The sequence below is a fragment of the Opisthorchis viverrini genome (genome assembly GCF_000715545.1).
Source record: "Opisthorchis viverrini unplaced genomic scaffold opera_v5_1, whole genome shotgun sequence".
NCBI lineage: Eukaryota > Metazoa > Platyhelminthes > Trematoda > Opisthorchiida > Opisthorchiidae > Opisthorchis > Opisthorchis viverrini.
In genome coordinates this window covers 6195807-6214425 of record NW_008751657.1, presented here as the reverse complement: position 1 = coordinate 6214425, position 18619 = coordinate 6195807, and the positions used below count along the sequence as shown (strand labels likewise).

The window sequence follows — 18619 nt, the reverse complement described above, 5'->3', positions numbered from 1 at the left end:
CTATATTTTGTTAGGGAATTCAGTTTTATCACCGAGGTACGTCCTTTGGTCAGGTTTGTGGGAATCGAATTTCATGCTTGTCATTCGGTCGCTAAAAATCGTTTCTCGGATTTATTAATATCGTCATTTTATTGAAAATGTCCACGCTGGGTCGGCTGTGAGCTGTAGGGTTGCTAATCCGTTTAGCCATCGTTCAACGGGAAAGAGCATGTTGAAATGTATAAGCTGGAGGGAAACAAATAGTGATCGCCCAAGTGTCAAGAGAAGTTCACTGTTGTCATCCTGAAAGCTTTCCTTGTTCCGTTTTACTCATGGTTTTTCAATGTGAGGTTGACGGTCAAGTGACCTTAACGATTGCTGTCTGATATTTTTGGTTGTACTTTTTGGTTGTATTTGTTCCATTTATTGCCGTTTTTATAATGCAGACAGTTTCGCTAAACGGAAATAGCTAATTCTCTTATATTTTTATAGTCGTCTTAGCTCCTTACGGCATATCTGCTGAGCTTGTCGGTCGTGCCACTTTTGTCACTGATAAGGACATGACTGATGAACTGGAGACTTGGGCTGGGTTTTATCCTCTGAAACCGGCTGTCGAGTTGGACAACTGTGGATTTCTGGATGCTGGTCTCCCCCAGTTTATGGCGTCCGTTCAGGGGTTGCGGACTCAGGGTCAACACAAATACAACAGCGTCGCGGATAAACGGATCAGGGAGGTCGAAACGGATGGCAAGCCTTCAGAAGGAACTCCCAAGTTCGTTGAAGTGATTGTTGGTACGTCTTTCATAGATTTTGGTGTCTATTTTTCATGCTTACGTTTTTCTATCTGGAGTCGAACATGTACGCGTGGAAAATCTGTTCCTCAGGGATTTCTCGCCATACATCGCCTCCGTGCAGTCAAGATTCTACGCTAAGGGCTTTAGTGGAAGGTCCTGATCATCCTCTCTAACTTTGGGCGCCTTCACAGTATCCCGACCGTGTACCAGAGTGATTCACAGCACCGGGAATAATCTCATGCTACATCGACCATTGGGTTGTAATAAGCTGTGCTGACTAATTTTTGGCGTACGGTAGAGCAAGTAAACGAACCCTGTTGTAACACCTTTCATCTCTTTCACACTTAACTCCACCTATCGTTATTAATACTTTCCTCGTAGACCCTTCTCCTAGGACTGGCACCCCTTTGGTCTCACGTCGTCCCCAGCTGCGCCATCTGGGCTTCGGTCGGCATTGATGTTGTCAGACACCCCGGACCCTACCTTCAAGCCGCGCGTTGGAACGCAGTCACTGAGCCAACTGCTCCCTCCCTCTTCTTGCTGCACATCTCCGACAGTCCAGTCATCATCATAGTCGAAAGCTCCCGTCTCCAATGCACAGCTACCTACCCCACCCCGAATCATCGGTGTACGAAACTATGCCAGCTACAACCACTGTACGACAAGTATACGGTTATTCCAGCTGACGGTGATGATGATAGTCGATAGCGCTACGACTGATGCCTCGCTGCCGTACAACCATAATTTACGAAAAACCCTTAATGCACCACTTCGAGTTGAGCACGAAAAACAGCACTTTCCTCCAGACGACAGTCGACATGCACAACACACGACTTAACCGCCGCAGCTTTTGGTGCTACAGACATTCTGCAGTTGAAGACTTTTTGTACAACTGAACATCTATTTCCAAATTTGGCGCTTCCGATTGACTGACACCAGTCTACACGTGTTGTGTTTCTGAGATAATGGCTGTCGAATACCTAAGGATGCCTCAGTTCCGCTCCTCGGAGAGGCCACGTCTCAGCCATACCACAAAACAGTCCATAATATAGCCTGGTACACGCGCCTCTTCAGATTCAAGAACATACCGCTATTATGCCATAGGTGTCTCGAATCGGTGACCTGAACCTTAGTAATTGATTACTTGGCCTCTTCTGTCACACTAAAGTGAAAACTTATACAACTCCCAAGATATGTAAGACGCTACACAACATCGAGTGCTTCCTTCGATTGTAAGTGGCGTGTTCAGTAGCTGGGTGTCTGGAATCATGAATTTACATTTTGCGAGTGACTGATCAGTCCATCCAAACTTATGTGCCTTCTGCTCTGAAAAAGATCGATATCATATGGATATTCTGGATCGAAAAGGTTCTCATCAGCGGCTATTTGAACATCAGGCCATTAAGCAATTTCCAGAAGTCGCTGCGACGGACTGCAAGCGTCGGCATCGTTCTGCATCCTTGACTGGATAGCCGCTGGTAGCCACGTTTGTGGGATTCATCTGGAAACGTCGGTGAAGAACTGTCACAAGCCGCTATGTTTACTTACGCCTAACCAAATCTATCTCTGACATTACCAGAGGCAACAATTATGGCGCCTTGGGAGCCCTGTTACTGCAAGTTAAAAGCTCACTGTTGTGGTTGTTGGGAGTGGGGTTGCGTGCACAAGTGGGAGGCCGTAGCGCAGCTGTGATCTTTTTGGGTGGTCTACTTGGATTGGACAGAACGTAGAATAACTGTTTCAACAATCTGCTGACTATACGGTATTGCCTTCCAAATTAACCGAAGTTGTTGAGCCACATGGTGCCGTCCAGCAGCTTTATCACAGCCCTCGAGCTTTCTTCGCGTGGCATGGCAGCTAAGCACCGAAAGGGTGTCACAGCTGAACGATTTTTTCTGTATTATCGATAGCGCGGATAAATAACTGATCGTTGTTCCTTTTGGAACACTTGTATGGATTCCGGTAGTACACCCTTCCTCAGTTGCTTCGCTTTTCAGGTCCGCTTAAGAAGCGAACGAATGGCTTGGCAACTGAGAAGCTGACAGATCCCGAATTTATCACAACCTTTTTCTGGTCTCTTCCAATTGCTCCGCCGTCGGGTTTCAATTCTCACCGAAACGAGACCGCTGCACCTTTGTACAATACCGGGAGTTTCACCTGCGGCGCCGCACTGCCAGCTGCACTCAAATGTTGGACATCGGACAGGAAGTTGCTCTGCTTGTAGAAAGGCCAACGGATAGCAGCCCGCCGAAGAACTGCGAGTAATTGTATTACGAGGCGGTCTGTAGGTCTAGAGTGTGAAGGCAGTATGGCGTTTCCTCCAGGCGACCAGCATGTCCATATTTATGGAAGCAGCGACGCCGCCTTCCTTCGATGAACTACAGGTTAGAAAAACCTCACACCATTCGCCCAACGGTTGGCCGTGATCGCCGGCGCATTGCTCAATACGGTCGGAATATTTTTAAAACCAAATAGTGGTACTGCTCTGTTGTATCGTGGGTGGCCGTCTGTTGGTTACGCCTGCACTGAGCCTGCCAGATTACGCGGTATGGAGAGGACAGAAAACTGGGGACACGGCTGTATTGCCAGGACAAAACATACAGAGCGTCTGCGTAATATATAGGATGGCTAAATGGCCAAATATGGTCGTTCACTTGTTCGCTCCGTATAGCCAATGGCGGTGTTCCGGTCGTGAACAATCTCAGGCCCACTACGCTGGTCGTATGTTGCTAAGCCATGTTTGGTGAAAGCCGCCAACTCACCTACTTTCCGGGCGTGTCATACCGATGGTGACCTTGGGATGCGTCACTCTGCACATGTGCTTTTTTTCCTGTCTGGGCGCGTCCTTACATGCTCAAAAGGCATCTGTCTTGCTCAGTCGCATCGAGAGTAAAAGTGATGCCTTACTTCATACGCCGTCGGGTTAGACCAGCCCCTTGCACACCGAACAGGTGAGAATAGTGAGCCATCGGCTCCGGGCTTATTCCCCAAAAGAAAACCGTACTGCCCGCTGCTCTATGGGTCAGACTTTTGAGTCAGAGGCCAGGGGCTCGGTCCCCGAACAAAATCCTACATCCTCCTACTGCCTTGTGGGTCAGACTTTTGAGCCAATGGTTCAAGGTATGATTCCTCAACCAAAACTCCTTCGGTCTAGGCAAGTGTTATTTGCTCGGACAGTTCTGATTCCACCGGTGTCCCTCCTCAACGCCTTTCCATCACAAGCAAACGTTGCTGTGACATTTGACTATCAGTTATCTGACCGATGGGTCTTATGCTTCCGCTGTCTATTAACAATTAACGAAATAACACCTTTCTAAATCCCCGAGATCCTTTCTACGTAGGAGCTCTTGACGTCCGTACTCTACCTCAAATTGGTTGTCAGGAGGTGCTCGGTGATACCTTATACTCTCTTAAAATTGATGCTATGTCTCCAAAACACGCATGCAAGACCCAAACGTGGTTATGCATTTAAAAACCCCAAGGACGAGCTCAGCTGTTTCATATTTCTCCCTTCGTGCGTCCGGTGATCCACAAGCGATGACTCGCGGAATACATGGCTTGGGAGTTGCACTCAGCCGCAGAGCTAAACGCGCTTTGCTGGATCGGGTTCCAGTGAACAGTCGTCTTCGCACCGTCCAGTTATCCAGCTCAATCAAACCCAATACCCTCGACATAAAAAGCAGTTTCTCTTTGTAGTGTCGGTTTATGCCCCACCGGACTGCAGTTCTGACGCTGAGAAGGATACGTTCTATCGAGAGCTGTCTGGGATTATTTGTCTAGCAAATTTTTTATCCCTACGGGCGGCATGGATACCCAAGTCGGTCGTCTGAGCTCTTTGGAATCACATCTGTGCGGTCCATTTGGGGTTGGTGCTCGTCGTACAGACAACGAAGAGCGACCCTCCAGTTGTGTGCCGCTCATGAACTGTTTTTTGTCAGTACGAACTTTCGGCATAAACAGTTGCATTGCGTAACCTGGCGGCCACCAACTGCAAATCAACCATGGACCCAGCTGGCTCACGTGGCCATCAGCCACCGATGTAGAGCACAATTCAAGACTGCCGTTCCTTCTGCGGCACAACTAGATTCCGATCAGGCCATCATGCTTGCACCCCTGGATGGTTTGTTTCCCTTCAGGCCCTTGCAGGTCAGTAAGAAGCATGCCAATCCACCATCTTCGGAGAACTGACATAGCTCGACAGTATCGATCTGAGCTGGCTCACTACTTCCTACAGTAAACGAATATTGTACTGATAGTGAGCACGTGGACGAATCACGGCCAAATGTGAAAGGGGCTGTGCTAGCGACGTTCAGTACTGTCTTTCCTATATCAACTGATACGATCGATTGGCCCTAGGAAAGCAACGGTCAGCGAAACGATAGATGAAAAAGATGGGTCAATAATTCACTCGCAAAAACGTCGACTGGAAAGATGGGCCGAACACTTCGGAGAACGGTTTAGCTGACCTCGTTCAGCAGCTTTTGGAGATAATGGATGTAATGTAAACCTTAATAGCCCATTAAACGAGTGAAGAGCAAGTGCCTGCAGAATGGGGCGTGTCGATAGTTATTCCTATTCTTAAGAAGGGTTCACGGACGCTGTGTGAAAATTATGGCATCAGCCTGATAGCTGTGATATCGAAGGTGCTTTCCGGTCTTATACTTCGAAGGTTGATTGAATACAGAGAGGGAGACAGATCCGTAAAAACCAAGCCGGGTTTCGTACTACAAGAGGATGCATCGCCCACATTTTCGCCATCCGAAGGATTCTTTAACAGCATCACTGTTTCCAGTGACCAATGGTGGTTGTTTTCGTTGACTTGAAAGTCGCCATTGACTCTGGACCGGCAAGCACTCTGGCAGTGTTTTTGAGGCAAAGGCGCTGTATGCCAGCACTCGCAGACGTGTGTAGGTCTACGACAAGCTCTCGCCTGAGCTCACCGCATCAAGTGCTGTCAGACAAAGCTGCCCTCTTTCACTTTTCCTCTTCAACTTCGTCATTGATACGATTATGGAGGACCCACCATCAGACTCATGCCTGTGGGATCGAAGTGCTTCCTGGGCGTTCGCTCACAGATATCGATTATGCAGGTGAAATAGCTCTGTTCAGATCTGACGTAGTAATGCAAATAATATTTAATAATCTAAGTAATTCTGCGTCACCGTTCGGTATGCTTTTCACATCTTCAAAGTGGAAAATGCTGCTGCAAGACTGGGTGAGTTCGAACCCTAACATCATGCTTGAGGATGAGCCAACTGAATGGTTTCGGGTGGTCGAATGGTTTTCGGAAGAAATAATTCGCCCTTGATAGATGAACTGATCACACTTCATAGGTTGCGCTGGCTTTGTCAGTTGGCCGACTTCTTCGAAGAGTTCTTTCCGCACAACGATGTGAAGGGTGGAGCCGAGTCAGGGGAGGTCAAACAATGACTTGGCGGCGAAGTATGGAAGCCAGTACCAGTAAACTCAGCTCTGCTGGTCATTGCTGTCTCTGCGAATGGGGACCGCCAGACAGGACACATCAGTTGTTAGAAGCATCGCCAAACATGGCCCGGTCGTGCCCTCAATTGAGCTCATAAATCCAAGCAATTCCCCTCAATGCATAGCTCGCCTCCCAACCTCAATTACAAGTAGACTGGCAACCATCTACTCAAGCATCAGTTATACAGCTCTTGCCCCCAAATACGCATTTACTTGCCCTTCACAAATCATCGGTGAACGAAACTGTTGCAGCTGTAGCCATTGTACGGCAAGTACGCGGTTCTGATGATGATAGTGATTATTAGTTAGGGCGCGAACTTACTGTCTGGAGAGTCCGTCTGCCCTCGAATAGCAGCCCACTGACTCAAATAATGGATTGTGGTCTCAATGACTGAAGCACTTTTCCTGATTAGGGGAGCATAAACGCGTTTTCTGCCGGTATCACTGGTTGAAAAGAACCTGAAGCGAAGTGCCACTTCAACAAACCAGACTGACGATTTTCAGTTGAAACTAAACTCAGTTTAAACGCCTCACTAAATCATTGAGCTGTACTAATGTCCACCCATTCGTGAAACCTGTCCTACTTTGAACATAGTTCTCACTTTCCGGATTGAGTTTCCTGGAAAATTCTACCAATCTTGCTTCTCTTGTAAATGCTTCCGCTGCCCAATGGGCCAATTTCGTCAGTTGAGGACCCTGTGTCCAATTTTCGGGTGATGTGGCAGTGCCCAGACTGACACCTAATCGCGACTCAAGCAAAGGTGTGTTCACTGAACTGGGCAGTTTGGCCGCGTATGTCCTAGTACCAATCATCAGTTTGGAGATGGAGCTAACCGGTGCATCGGTGGGCTTGCACACCTATGACCTGGAAGTCCTGGATTCATTTATCTCGCCTGTCTCTTCTCTCTGCGACTCTACCATTGATTTAAAAAAGTCTAACCATGGCTTCGGTTTCTTCGGTACCGGTTTTAACTCAGCACATAGAATGTAAAGTAGACCTTTTTCATTCAAGTCAAACATCAAATGTTTTGGAGAGATTATGTAAAATCACCACTTTCCCTGTCTTTCGTAGTTGTCTTGTGTCAATCAATCAAGCTATGACAGTAACATCCCACCGTTCGCCACCCGAATCTTTGCGGTATGATTTGTCATATTTTGCGTTGTCTGTTGGGGGCAGTCGTTGCGGTTCGCTTCGTCCCTTTTGCTGTATGCTGGAAATCAATTTCTAGAGAAAAGTTTGTTTCGTCCCCATACTAAACGCCCGTCAACGGTTTTGACGGACGCTAGAGTTTCATCGAGAGGTGAATGAGGCCAGCATTGGAGAGTTGAGAGTGATAAGTAACGACTCCACTTGTTGATGATATGCAACCCTGAAATCACTTCCAGTTGCATGCATGCTTGAGGCCCAGCTCACTGCAACCTATTTTTACATTATCTTTAGGTGGATTCCGGATGCGCTATCCATCTTGTTTCGTGCTCCTTTCGGATGCTGACAAGGATGATGTGTCCGCCGAGAATGCATCACCAACGGCAGAGGACCTTTTCCCGACATCAGTTGTGCCAACCACACATCACGGGTATTCGAGGCAACCGGACTGTACTTTGTCACAAAACTCCCGAGAGTCCAAGTCTATGCGTTTGTGGCGCTCTCGTGGCAGAAGAATTAGAGCTTCTAAAATGAAAGACAGGCGTACACAAGATGGTACACCAGCCTCGTCAGGAACGCTCCAAACGAACCTCCTGTTTGATGTTCGTCGCATTTACTTTGCTGATCGATCACTAGATCGTTCGGGTCATGTTCATCTTTTGCCGACCAATAACAAGCGAACTTGGTCCACTGAACCGGAGACCCCAAACCCAACATTTGTTCCCACGGACGCGAGCGACGGTGACCGGAAGCGCCTTGCAACTACTCGTTCTTGGTCAGCGCGGAGTCCGTTTGTGAAGACAACTTGCTGTTGTCCAAGGTAGGGTTTCCCGATTTTCGTCGGTCACAGAAACCATCCCATTCCGTAAGGTATCATATGTGGAGCTATCTTGTTCACACCTGTTGTGTTGCATCAAAGAATTCATTGTTCTTCAAAAACTGTCGGATGCCCAAACGCAGTGTGTGGGTTTCGGTTCTCTTTAATTCGCGCATACAGTGCACGTCAACCACCAACATTTGGGTACATGTATCTACCCTTTCCTCTGGTATGCTCCATGGTCCACCCATCGTACTCACTTCTTGTCATCCTTACCGCAGAATGCATTATTCAAGGAGACTGGGATAAATGTGGTATAATAACCGACTATTATGACTTATTTCGGTTATTTGCCCTTATTCTTCGTTTCCTAAACCGAATGATTTGTTTCCACAGTGTTGGTGTTTTAATTCCATCTTTTCGTTTACGTAGGTCTAGGATTTCTCATCAGCTCTCTGATCGACGGACCTTTCACGCAAATGACTCTGTCTCTCGTAGCACCCTTCGGACGTTGGTCAACGAACTCGATGCTTTCTGCGATCATGGCAGAACTTCCCAACCCAGCTGTAATGTTTTGGTTCCCCATGACCCTTCCATGCCAACACTCAGTCCACAACAACCAACTTCTCTTATCGGCACAAATCTCACTCCTGTGGCCAATTGGAACCGCACTTCATTGGAGGTATCCGTGCCCCTATGTGCAAGAAATGATGTAATTTCAGCGGCCTCAGTGTCAAGTTCTGCCTTGAATGCTCCTCCTTCGCTATCCTCCGCTTCAGTAGTGGCAGGAATAGACACTGTTGGCTCCACTTCTGCCACTAAAATTCCACCTCCGTCTTCGGTTGATGTATGTTTCACTGCGGGGAATTGATTTTAATTTATGCAATATTTCGTCGGCACTGTTATTAAGTGAACGTCCACTTGCTCGCTTTAATCTCAGTGTCAGTCTGTATGTCACGTTCTAGCGGATCTATTTCCAACTAGAAAAATGTTACCAGTGGTTTTTCGGAAGTGAATGCCAGTATATACTCTTCCGGCCTCAGCACCTAATACCAAATCCTAAGGAATCCAATCTTAAACAAGTGTTTGTCTTTTTGGAACCTGCCTTCTGACTACTTGCTGCAGTAGTGTAATTCCCAGGATAGAACATACGACCGACTACATCATGCCATATCGATGGGTTGCAAACACCAATGGACAGTCAAGTTAAGCTCATTGAGCTCATCGAATGTGCCAGTATTTTTTTTCAGGGCAGCAAGTATTGGTATTTTTAGTGCTGATCTATGTGAAAATTTTGAGCTTGATGCGGTTCGCCAGAGAAAAGAATAAAAATTTACGTAAAGTAGGAGTTTTATTGTTTGACGAGCTGCCGTTAAAGGACACTGTATGAAAAAAGGAAGAGTGCCGCAATGTTGATGATGTGATCACGTTGCTAGAGTGAGTGATTATAAGGGCCTCTGTTCTATGAATGGAGGGGAAAAATGTAGTGAGTGTGTAAGAAAACAATTTGTGCTGAAATAGGTTGTTTGAACTAGTCACAACAGCACCATAACAATGTTGAATTGACAAAGGCCCCGCTCGAAGTAATTTCCTAAAGTTCATCTTGTGCAGGAAGAGTACCTTAGTTCTCCACAGTTGTTTATTCCCTTGGTTGATTGTTGAACAGTCGAGCTTGAGCATAAGGGCGCCGCAGTAATACATTACACAGCTGATCGGTCGGTTTTGATCGCGTTTGGGCGCACTGGATTTCATTCAGAGCGGAAGCATTCACCAAAGATATTACTATGGATGCGGTTAAATCCTATTGCATTCATTGCACACTTCGGTAGGAGCAACAGTTTCAAACGGATGGTGTTCCTCGTCATATGCTTCCGTTACATATCAGATGGAAACAGCACAAAGGAAAGTTCGTTTGAAGCGTGCTTTAACGCTTACAGGTCAAGATAGACTCAAGATAGTAAGTTGTTTACCGAGGATTCTGGCTATCGTAACGCATGTGACAATTAACTGAGCTACACGCCAGGAATTCAAAGAGGTAGTTGCATCTCTTATTGGATTATGCTCTTGGATTACTCTGGTTCAACGTCCAAAAAGCCATTTGAGATGCCCCTACATAGTGATTCCGCGTGATTTCATCTAGGCTATTATTTTCAACCGTTTCAGTTTTTCATCCTTGCATAACACTCAATGTACGTCTGTGCCTACTGAGCTGGAGTCCCGTTTTTACGTGCTTTCGTAAGACAGCGTAAGACAAGCGACAAGGATCTGATTACAATCGGGTCAATCTAGTTCCTTCGTGGTCACCACAGCCAGCACCCATTTTCAAAGTGGGCACCACTATGGATTCACCTCCAGTTGGTTGAGATGGTCTCTCTTTCACTCCCCTCTTTGAGTAAAGCGAGATGGTTCAGTTCTTAGAGCGCGAATTTACTAACCGGAAAGTGAGGGGTTCGAACCCGACCTTTGTCTTTCGACTTCCCCTGTATGGGCATGGGCAACCTGGCAGTATCCCAGCCCTCGGGCTTCCTCATGGCACTGCAGTTAGGAACCGAAAGGGTACTACAACTGGATGATTTTTTGTAGCAGAACCATTGGGACGTCATTGGAGCCAATAGCTCGGTGAGCCTCTAGAGGCGAGTGACATTCACTTTTCTTCAAAGCCGTCGGGGTTTCAGGTTCACTGTCCAGAACGGCGTTTCAGGTCGGAATCCGGCTGAGCAACTGCGGGCGGCCAGTTTGATTTGTTTAAAGTGTTCAGCCTAACGGTTTACACACATCTTTTTACAGATAGACCAGCCGTGATGAGTGATTGGAGGCCTCATTGTGTTTGTTGCACGGACGTGATACATGCACCCTTTTGGACCTAGTGGCATGTTTTTTGATATCACAACTCGTGCCAATTAAGGAACGTGACCCGGGCCTTTGAGCTAGGTGCACTGAATCTATCAGTTATAATGCTGTCAGCGCTAATGCATCCGCTGTTATTTAGATCTTTCGACAACCTACACTGCCTCCCCTCCGTTTGCACGACATATCTTCAGTGACAGCAATGCTGACGTGACTTTAGGTCCGATTGACGTTTTTGTGTCCAAATCAATGAAAGGAACAAAAATAATGTAGAATGATGGCTCTAGTATTAGCTTTTAGGGGTATTCTAGATGACCTATATCCGAACACCCATTCAGACAACTAGCTACTTGCAGCCAGGTATTTTTCTGTATCTAGCCGAGCACATGGGCGGTGGCACGGGCCTGGGGTTTTTTGTTCCAAACGCTCATACTGTATCACCCCGGGCATGCCGGGGTTTCGAACCCTAACCTCTGGCATGCAAGGCAAGCGTACTACCACTGCTCCACTGACCCACGCTGGCTGCGGCTAACTTGGGCAAACTTGTTCACGCTTGGGCAATGTGATTCGTTTGTTCAACACCTCGACCAGTACCCGTTTTGGTCGAGTTGACCGATCGACCCGGCTGCTGGCCGTTGAGACATCGTAACAATTTTAACCACACTTCCCAAGAAACTCTGGGATGGTAGATAACTTCCAGTCGTCTGGGGCACACCACTACCCATCAGCTGGTTCGCCCTCAAGTTGAGTTGTCGATCGACGTACACGTAGCAGTGCATCTCTTGAATTGAAAAGGGGATCGATGAAGAGAACCGCACTTTTTACAGGGGTTATCTTGACAGGATCCACTCTTATCTAATAAGGCAAAACAATGGTACTGGTCAGAGGAGAAGATTTAAAGATGAGGTAATTAGGCACTAGATGCGTGGTTTTCGTTCGATTTGGTTCATTGAAAACCCATAATGTGCTACAATGAAATCCTCTAGGACATGGACCTCACAGTTGTACGTCTGTCAACCAGATGTCCGATTTCTAGACATCGATCTATTTTGATAAAGGGGACACTGTACCTTCAAACGGTCCCGCACAAATGGATGCGTTTTCGAGGGCCTGTATCTAGTAGACTTGACCGAACCCAAGTTTCGCAATATGGGCCCTATGTTGCGTAAAGCAAACGGACTGACGGAGTCATTGGATGCGACCTCTCTAAATTTCGGTATGTTCAGGAAGGGAATTTCCCGTCTGAATTCATTTAATCAGTGAATTAACCTTGGGTAGTTCATTCCTCAGTATCCACCTTAAATTCATATCTATTTTTAGTCGGATAAATCGACCGAGCCTGGTTTTGGTAAGAACCGTCACAGCCTAGGGCCTACTTCGACACTAGGAATATTGCCATAGTACTGCTTGAAATCGACTTTTGATAGTTTTGTGCTCATCTTAGGTTAGGAGGCTTACTATACCTCAACGCCAGGAAAAAGCATCTCTGAAATAGAGATGATTGCTTTTCAGCTCGGTACAGAGTACAAGCGTTGAAAGTCTAACTAGAACGATCAGGCACCTGTTGTTTTTATCACTTATCAGACTTGGAACAGGACATAATGCACCAGAAATGCCCTGTACAAGCTAGGTAGCCCAGTCAACTAGTCTTTCCATGCTTGTTTGTTTGTTGTTACAGGAAGGTGTTACAATACCCGTTTTTCTCTTCGTATAAACCAGTCCGTGCTATATCTGTATTAGATATCACAAACTTCTCAACGCCTACCTGCCGTGTACTTTCTAGCCATCAAACCAACTCCCAAGTGGTTTGGTGCTTGTGGACCGACCGACTTCACCCAGTAATCAAGCAGTGAAATCTAGAGACTCAACAGCGTCTCTTGCTGTTGTCAAGCGTTCATTCGGAAATTTGTGGTTAACCAAGTGTGCCCAGCAGGAATATCATTTTGCTACAAATGAGCCTCCCAGAAGACCGAACCTCCAACTTGATCCAGTGGATGAGGATGACTGGCACCAACTGCCCACTGCCGACCAGCTCCCTATTTCTCTTCCCGATCGTTCTGCGTCCCCGTTCAAGCTAGGATCCTCTGAGGAAAACTTAACTTGCGAGGACAGGTGAGGATCACTGTCGTGTCAGACCTTTTTGTGCTTTTTCTCACGCATGGACTTGTGGTACCCCTATGCACTGTTTCCTGTTATAACAATCAGCGATTACCAGGAAAGTGTGTTGTGAACGCATCCAAGGGGAAAATGTTGGGTTAGTGACGAATGGTACTGCTACGTCCACTGTGTTCAGTTAGCTTGCCCACTGGATGCCTTGTCAGACGCTGTATCTAATCGCATCTTATCGATCATTCGGCCCCTATTATTCCGCTCTGTCGGACTGAGCTGGGTGAGTTTTACACCAGTGTTTTCGCTGCAGCCCCGGAATCCCATACTGCAGATTGGGCTTTGGAGTCATCATCATCGGCGACAGCAACATCGGTGTTGACACTGATGCTACATGGCCGCACAACCAGTGTTTATCTAATTATTTTCAAAGCCTTAGAACAAAGAGAAAAAATGGGTGAGGGAGGTGACCTGGTTCTGGCTTGCCGCAAGTATTCTGAGGTGACTACGCCTCCAAGCGCTCATTCAGACAGTCAAAGGAAATTGACGGCACGAACGCCACTGGCATCGATTAGCCGCTATTTCTTGCTATATATCCAGGCAATCGAAGACTGGGTCACGGGGACCATATCGTAGAAATCGTACAACATTAACAACACCCAGACTCGTAATATCTTTCACACCATTCTGCCAAGTAACACATTGTCCATCTCGCATTTTGCGTCATTCTGAAAGAAGCACAGGGAACAACACTGGTCTGGGTGCATGGTGTATCGGCATTCGTAGAACATGACCGAGCAACCCTGGTTGATGGTACCTAATGTTTTCTGCGACTGAAGTACCTGCTGTACAACCAGGTATTCGTTTTTAAATTACCCCGTTACAAATTCGTTGACGCCATATGACATCAGCAACTTTTCTGAGGCATTGTTGGTAAAAATAAACTGTAGATGCCTCGCATCATCTGTCTTCAGAGGCTTTGGAATAAGCTGAATTTTTTAATGTCACTCATTTCATCCGTATTGCTCCACGCCCAGAATTATATCCAGAATTATTGTCCTGAACTCAGATATTCGTAAGTCGTGAATGGTTGTAACTGTTATGTTCCAGTGCACCACGCGCTAAACGAGCCCGGCTATGTTGGCGGGGGCTAGCTGGTGACTTATTTGATGGTTTGTCCGAAGATCCTCAGATTTCATCATCCCTCGAGCAATATCAAAACTCGGTCCTGTCATTCGATCCAGGTAAGTAACTTGTCTGTTGTGAACTGACTGATTTGTCAACTTTATTATCTTGACATTAGTTTCCAATCATTTACCTCTAGTTCCTGTCACTCCAGAGGCTTTCTTTGAAGCTTCTGAGACAGAGCCACTTGAAGACGATCGACATGGGGCCTTAGCAACGATGGACCTATCGTTGTGCTCGACTGCGGGGCCGACAAGCACAAGTAGCTTGTTGGGTCGCACTCTTGGACTTCTACCCCACGTGAGTCCAGTGGTGATCTGTAATAAACTTTCGTCCTCTCTACTGTAACCGGTCTAGCCGTTGCCTCATTTTTATAGGCTTTTTTATTCCTCCTGAAACGGTCTTCAGAGTTCCATGAGCTCAGTCCGTATTATTGGTGTTCCACCCCAGAGTTTCGTCAGATCTATTTTATCTACCTATTCACAGAATAATCTGTTTGATTTTTCCTCCTCTTCCAGAAGGGTGTCAGTCTTGCGAGCAGTACCGGTTCTGGTCATTTGGGCCCCGCCGAACTGGCCCTTATGCTTCCCACGCCGCCCTCACACGATGCTCCGCAACCAAGTCCCGTTGACGGCGTTGCAGTTGTTGGGGCGAATGTCCGATCCTCTGCCAGCAATACTGCAGACTCCCCAGGATCGCTTCCTAACACTACTGTTCTTTCGGAGCCTATCGTGACCCCTCACGATCCAGCCTGCAATTCTGCAGTTTGGTCACAGCGGCCACAACCACAACATTTGCTTACCTTAGCTAAGCAATGCTGTATCCAGACGCACCATTTTGGGAATATCGACCCCAATCAAGTAAGTTCGCTAATAAGTTTGTTTTGATTTAACTGCTTCATGCACATTCCTTTCGAAAAATTATTCTCGGTATCGCGCTTGCTTGGTTGAATGCAAAGAAGCTGACCATTTGCAAATCTTATGTGTATAATGATTGATGTTGATAGATTAATTTGCAGAAACACTTGTTGCGCATGCAGAACTGTTTTTTGCCAACATGTTACATTTTTCTCACGATACCCCCCCCCCATGCGACCAGTTGGTTGTGGCAGTGATACTACCCAACGCACCTTTTTATTGCTTCCATTCTAGGACTGGTCGTTCACGCGTTCGTACACAGCTTACTTCGGTATAGCAAGCAGCTATCAAATTTCCCGGCACGACGCTAACGCGAATGGGAAGCGTCTTCCTACCTTGCCTTATGCCTTCGACCATCGGGTGCAAAACACGAAAGCGTCTTTCTTATCGACTTTTGTGGACAGTACTACTGGTGGTTGCTTTCTTCGCACAGCCACAAGCCCAGCTCAACTACCGCACCCCAAATCCGGGTCGGTTTCTCCAACATTTTCAATCACCACTCAATCGCGCGAAGCCCTTCCTTTTGATAACAAGCCACCATCACCGCATTCTCTGTCTGCTGCACCCGCCAACGGTGCCGTAGCTCACCTAGCAGATTCATCTGTCACTTCTGCTTATGTCACTGAAGAACTTGCTGAAAGGTTAATTGGGCTGTTAAAGGCCAGTGGAATTTTGGTCAATCTTGCACTCTCTGATTCCATGTTAAATTTGTTCAAGGATCACAACTTTGATTCGTGTAATATCTGTGAGTGCACCTCCTCAGTACTTGGAAACGAGATCGACGTATACTTGTCTAATTCAGCACCTCAGCTTAATCCATCGAATGGTAGACCACAGAGGACATCTCTTGGGAGTAATGGTGGTGGCTTCGGAGCCCATGATCTGGTCAGTGCTTCAGGATTCGGATGCGCCAAAGACTGTAAATGTGGCTTTAGTGCAGTAATGAACCAGAAATACGTGGTGAATGGAAATCTTTTTTACGAAGATGAAATCGAGGTTACCAGTTTACGATTTCTTTCCGCATCCACTGACGATGGGCGTTCGGCGTCATACTCAGTCGTTCCTAACTACAAACGGCCTCCTGGATGGTGGCAATCGTCAACTACTTATGAGCATCTCCTTTTACTTCAGCGAATCGTGGGAAGTGTGTACGATGAGTTTTCCGTACGTAACTTGATGGAATTTATCCGGAGGGTCAAACTACCTTGTTCAGTTGGTGCGAATAAAGAAAATCTGTTGGAGTATGATGGTAAGTTTCTAAACATATCATAGCTTTTGACAGTTTTTCGTGATTCTTTTGCTTAATGGTGTCCTATTCGACATGTATGTGTTCACCTTGTTTCACCTTCTGTTGCCAATTACGGAGTTCCAGTAATCAAGCCAGCCTTTATTTCAGTCGAGATTTTGTTGTGTAAGGGCAGTCTACATATACTGGAAACCTGTTTCGTCTTCGTTGGGAACCATCAGCAGTAGGCGTCTTACGAATCGCTAGCAAGCGTCAACCTGTCACATCTAGGTCAGCAGTTATTGGCTATATCGTCCAACATCGAGTGGCTGATCTGCCATGTGATCAACTTGCATTTCTACTGAATACAGTGCCATTTTTCCGTCAATCTCGGTTCACGTCGTGTGGTCACGTGCTGACTGGCTCTTCGAATTTCGACATTTCAGGTGGTAGTCTGTCGCATATTGTAAGGTCTATCTCTCCTGGGTCTGCCGGTGTCTGGGCGGGTGACGGGCGCATACTAGTAGTGCGGTTAGCCGCTTCGGTAAACCGGATAAAACTAGGAAATAATAACGATGGCCTCTTCGTCGCTGACGACATTGCAGTGTAGAGTGTGGCTGTCAGTGATGCCAGGTACTCAGGGACGCAATCCCAAACTGTTTTACGAATGGTTTGTTGTAGTGAATTGTCGTTTCCTCTGTGAGTAGGAGCCAGCTACCGCCGCTTCTTATGCACATACTTTGGCATCAGTCAAACCATGCCAAGGTAACTTGAAGGGGGTTTTCTCGGAGTTAGTGGCAAATCCTCTTCTGATCGATGCTTCTGACGAACTTTTACGCATGGAGCGTAAAACGTAACTGTTGGGTTATGCAGTTCCGTTTACTCGTCTGCGGTCGAGCATGACCTCATGAAAATAGCTCTTGAGGATCTGGTAACTCGCAGCTGACTGTCCGCATTTGTTACCCCAAGAGGACATTACAATGTGTACGTCAGTGAGGTATGTCTCACGGAGATTTTGATCTTACTGACTGGGTAAACTTACATTTGCTACACCTGTGTCAACCAAGGTGCATTAACAGAGCAAAAAATCAGTTAGTAAGCTTAACACAACATGTTTCCGAGTAGTTGTAAAGCCTAAGTTGAGTTACCTGGTGTTTTGAGTGGTCTTCATTCGTTAGAAAAAGCAATGTACACAAGACGACAATGGCTATTGAAGTTACGTGAGTATAACGAAGGTTCACACTGCCACCGTAGCTCTCTCACAAACGCCGTTCTTGTATCGTTGGCTAACTATAAACCCAGAGTCCTGGCGTCCACTCCTGTTGCGGACTTATCTCACTCATTTCAAGGACCACAGAAGTTTGTTTTTCTTTGACGGAGATCGCGGTGAAAAAAACCTTGTTGAACTTGTTTCTTCAATGATCTAAACGTTCGTTATCTTCATTCTTCGGATTTGGACTGTCCACCTTATGATTTTTGTCTTCAGTGGTTGTGCGCTGGTTGAGTTTAGAGGGTATTGATCGGGTGGATCACCGTTAGCCCGATAATTCAAGTCGAAAGGAAAGTGTTTTGAAACCGGATGAAACTTTTTTATTGTTAACTAGTGGATAATACGAAATACTTGATGGGTGCGGGGCATCAATGAATCGCTTGCTATTCTGTTATGAGCGAAACTGCAGGCGCACCGAAGCTTTCCGGGCGCATATTAAACTACGACTTCGAAAACGAGCTAAGGATTAATGGAAAAGTATAGCAGCTAAAGTACAGAAACAGTAGCGGTACCTACTGGTCGGGTCAGAACTAGGTCGCAAATGTGGGTTTACGAGCATTAGTATCATTGAAATTTGAATTGATCAGTTGTATATAATTAGTTTTGGATCGAAAAAACACGCTCTGATGTCTTGAATATTGTTCCTGTTGAAACATGAGGCGCCCTCGTGCAACGCGTTCAGGTAAAGATTATTACAAACGAAAGATTCAGTTGAAATTCAGTCATGTTTCCCGTTAACACCAACTTAATTTACGGATGTGTATACCTCGATTTATATAGTGAATTATTCTGATGGAAACTAGGGTAGCATGTTTACCCGCTGAGTCATAGGAAAGATGATACCGGTAGGG

General features: G+C 46.4%; 1 protein-coding gene across 1 annotated transcript in view; it reads left to right on the top strand.

The window, feature by feature from the left end:
• Positions 1 to 18619, top strand: part of T265_00098 (hypothetical protein) — a gene marked incomplete at both ends in the record, with an annotated part of 56071 nt that overhangs the window by 8979 nt on the left and 28473 nt on the right. Inside the window, 8 exons of the mRNA XM_009163755.1 lie at positions 472 to 771; positions 7696 to 8221; positions 8651 to 9065; positions 12849 to 13177; positions 14282 to 14415; positions 14496 to 14656; positions 14875 to 15216; positions 15508 to 16522. Of these exons, the coding sequence (XP_009162019.1) occupies positions 472 to 771; positions 7696 to 8221; positions 8651 to 9065; positions 12849 to 13177; positions 14282 to 14415; positions 14496 to 14656; positions 14875 to 15216; positions 15508 to 16522 (3222 nt within the window). The remainder of the gene's footprint in view (positions 1 to 471; positions 772 to 7695; positions 8222 to 8650; positions 9066 to 12848; positions 13178 to 14281; positions 14416 to 14495; positions 14657 to 14874; positions 15217 to 15507; positions 16523 to 18619) is intronic.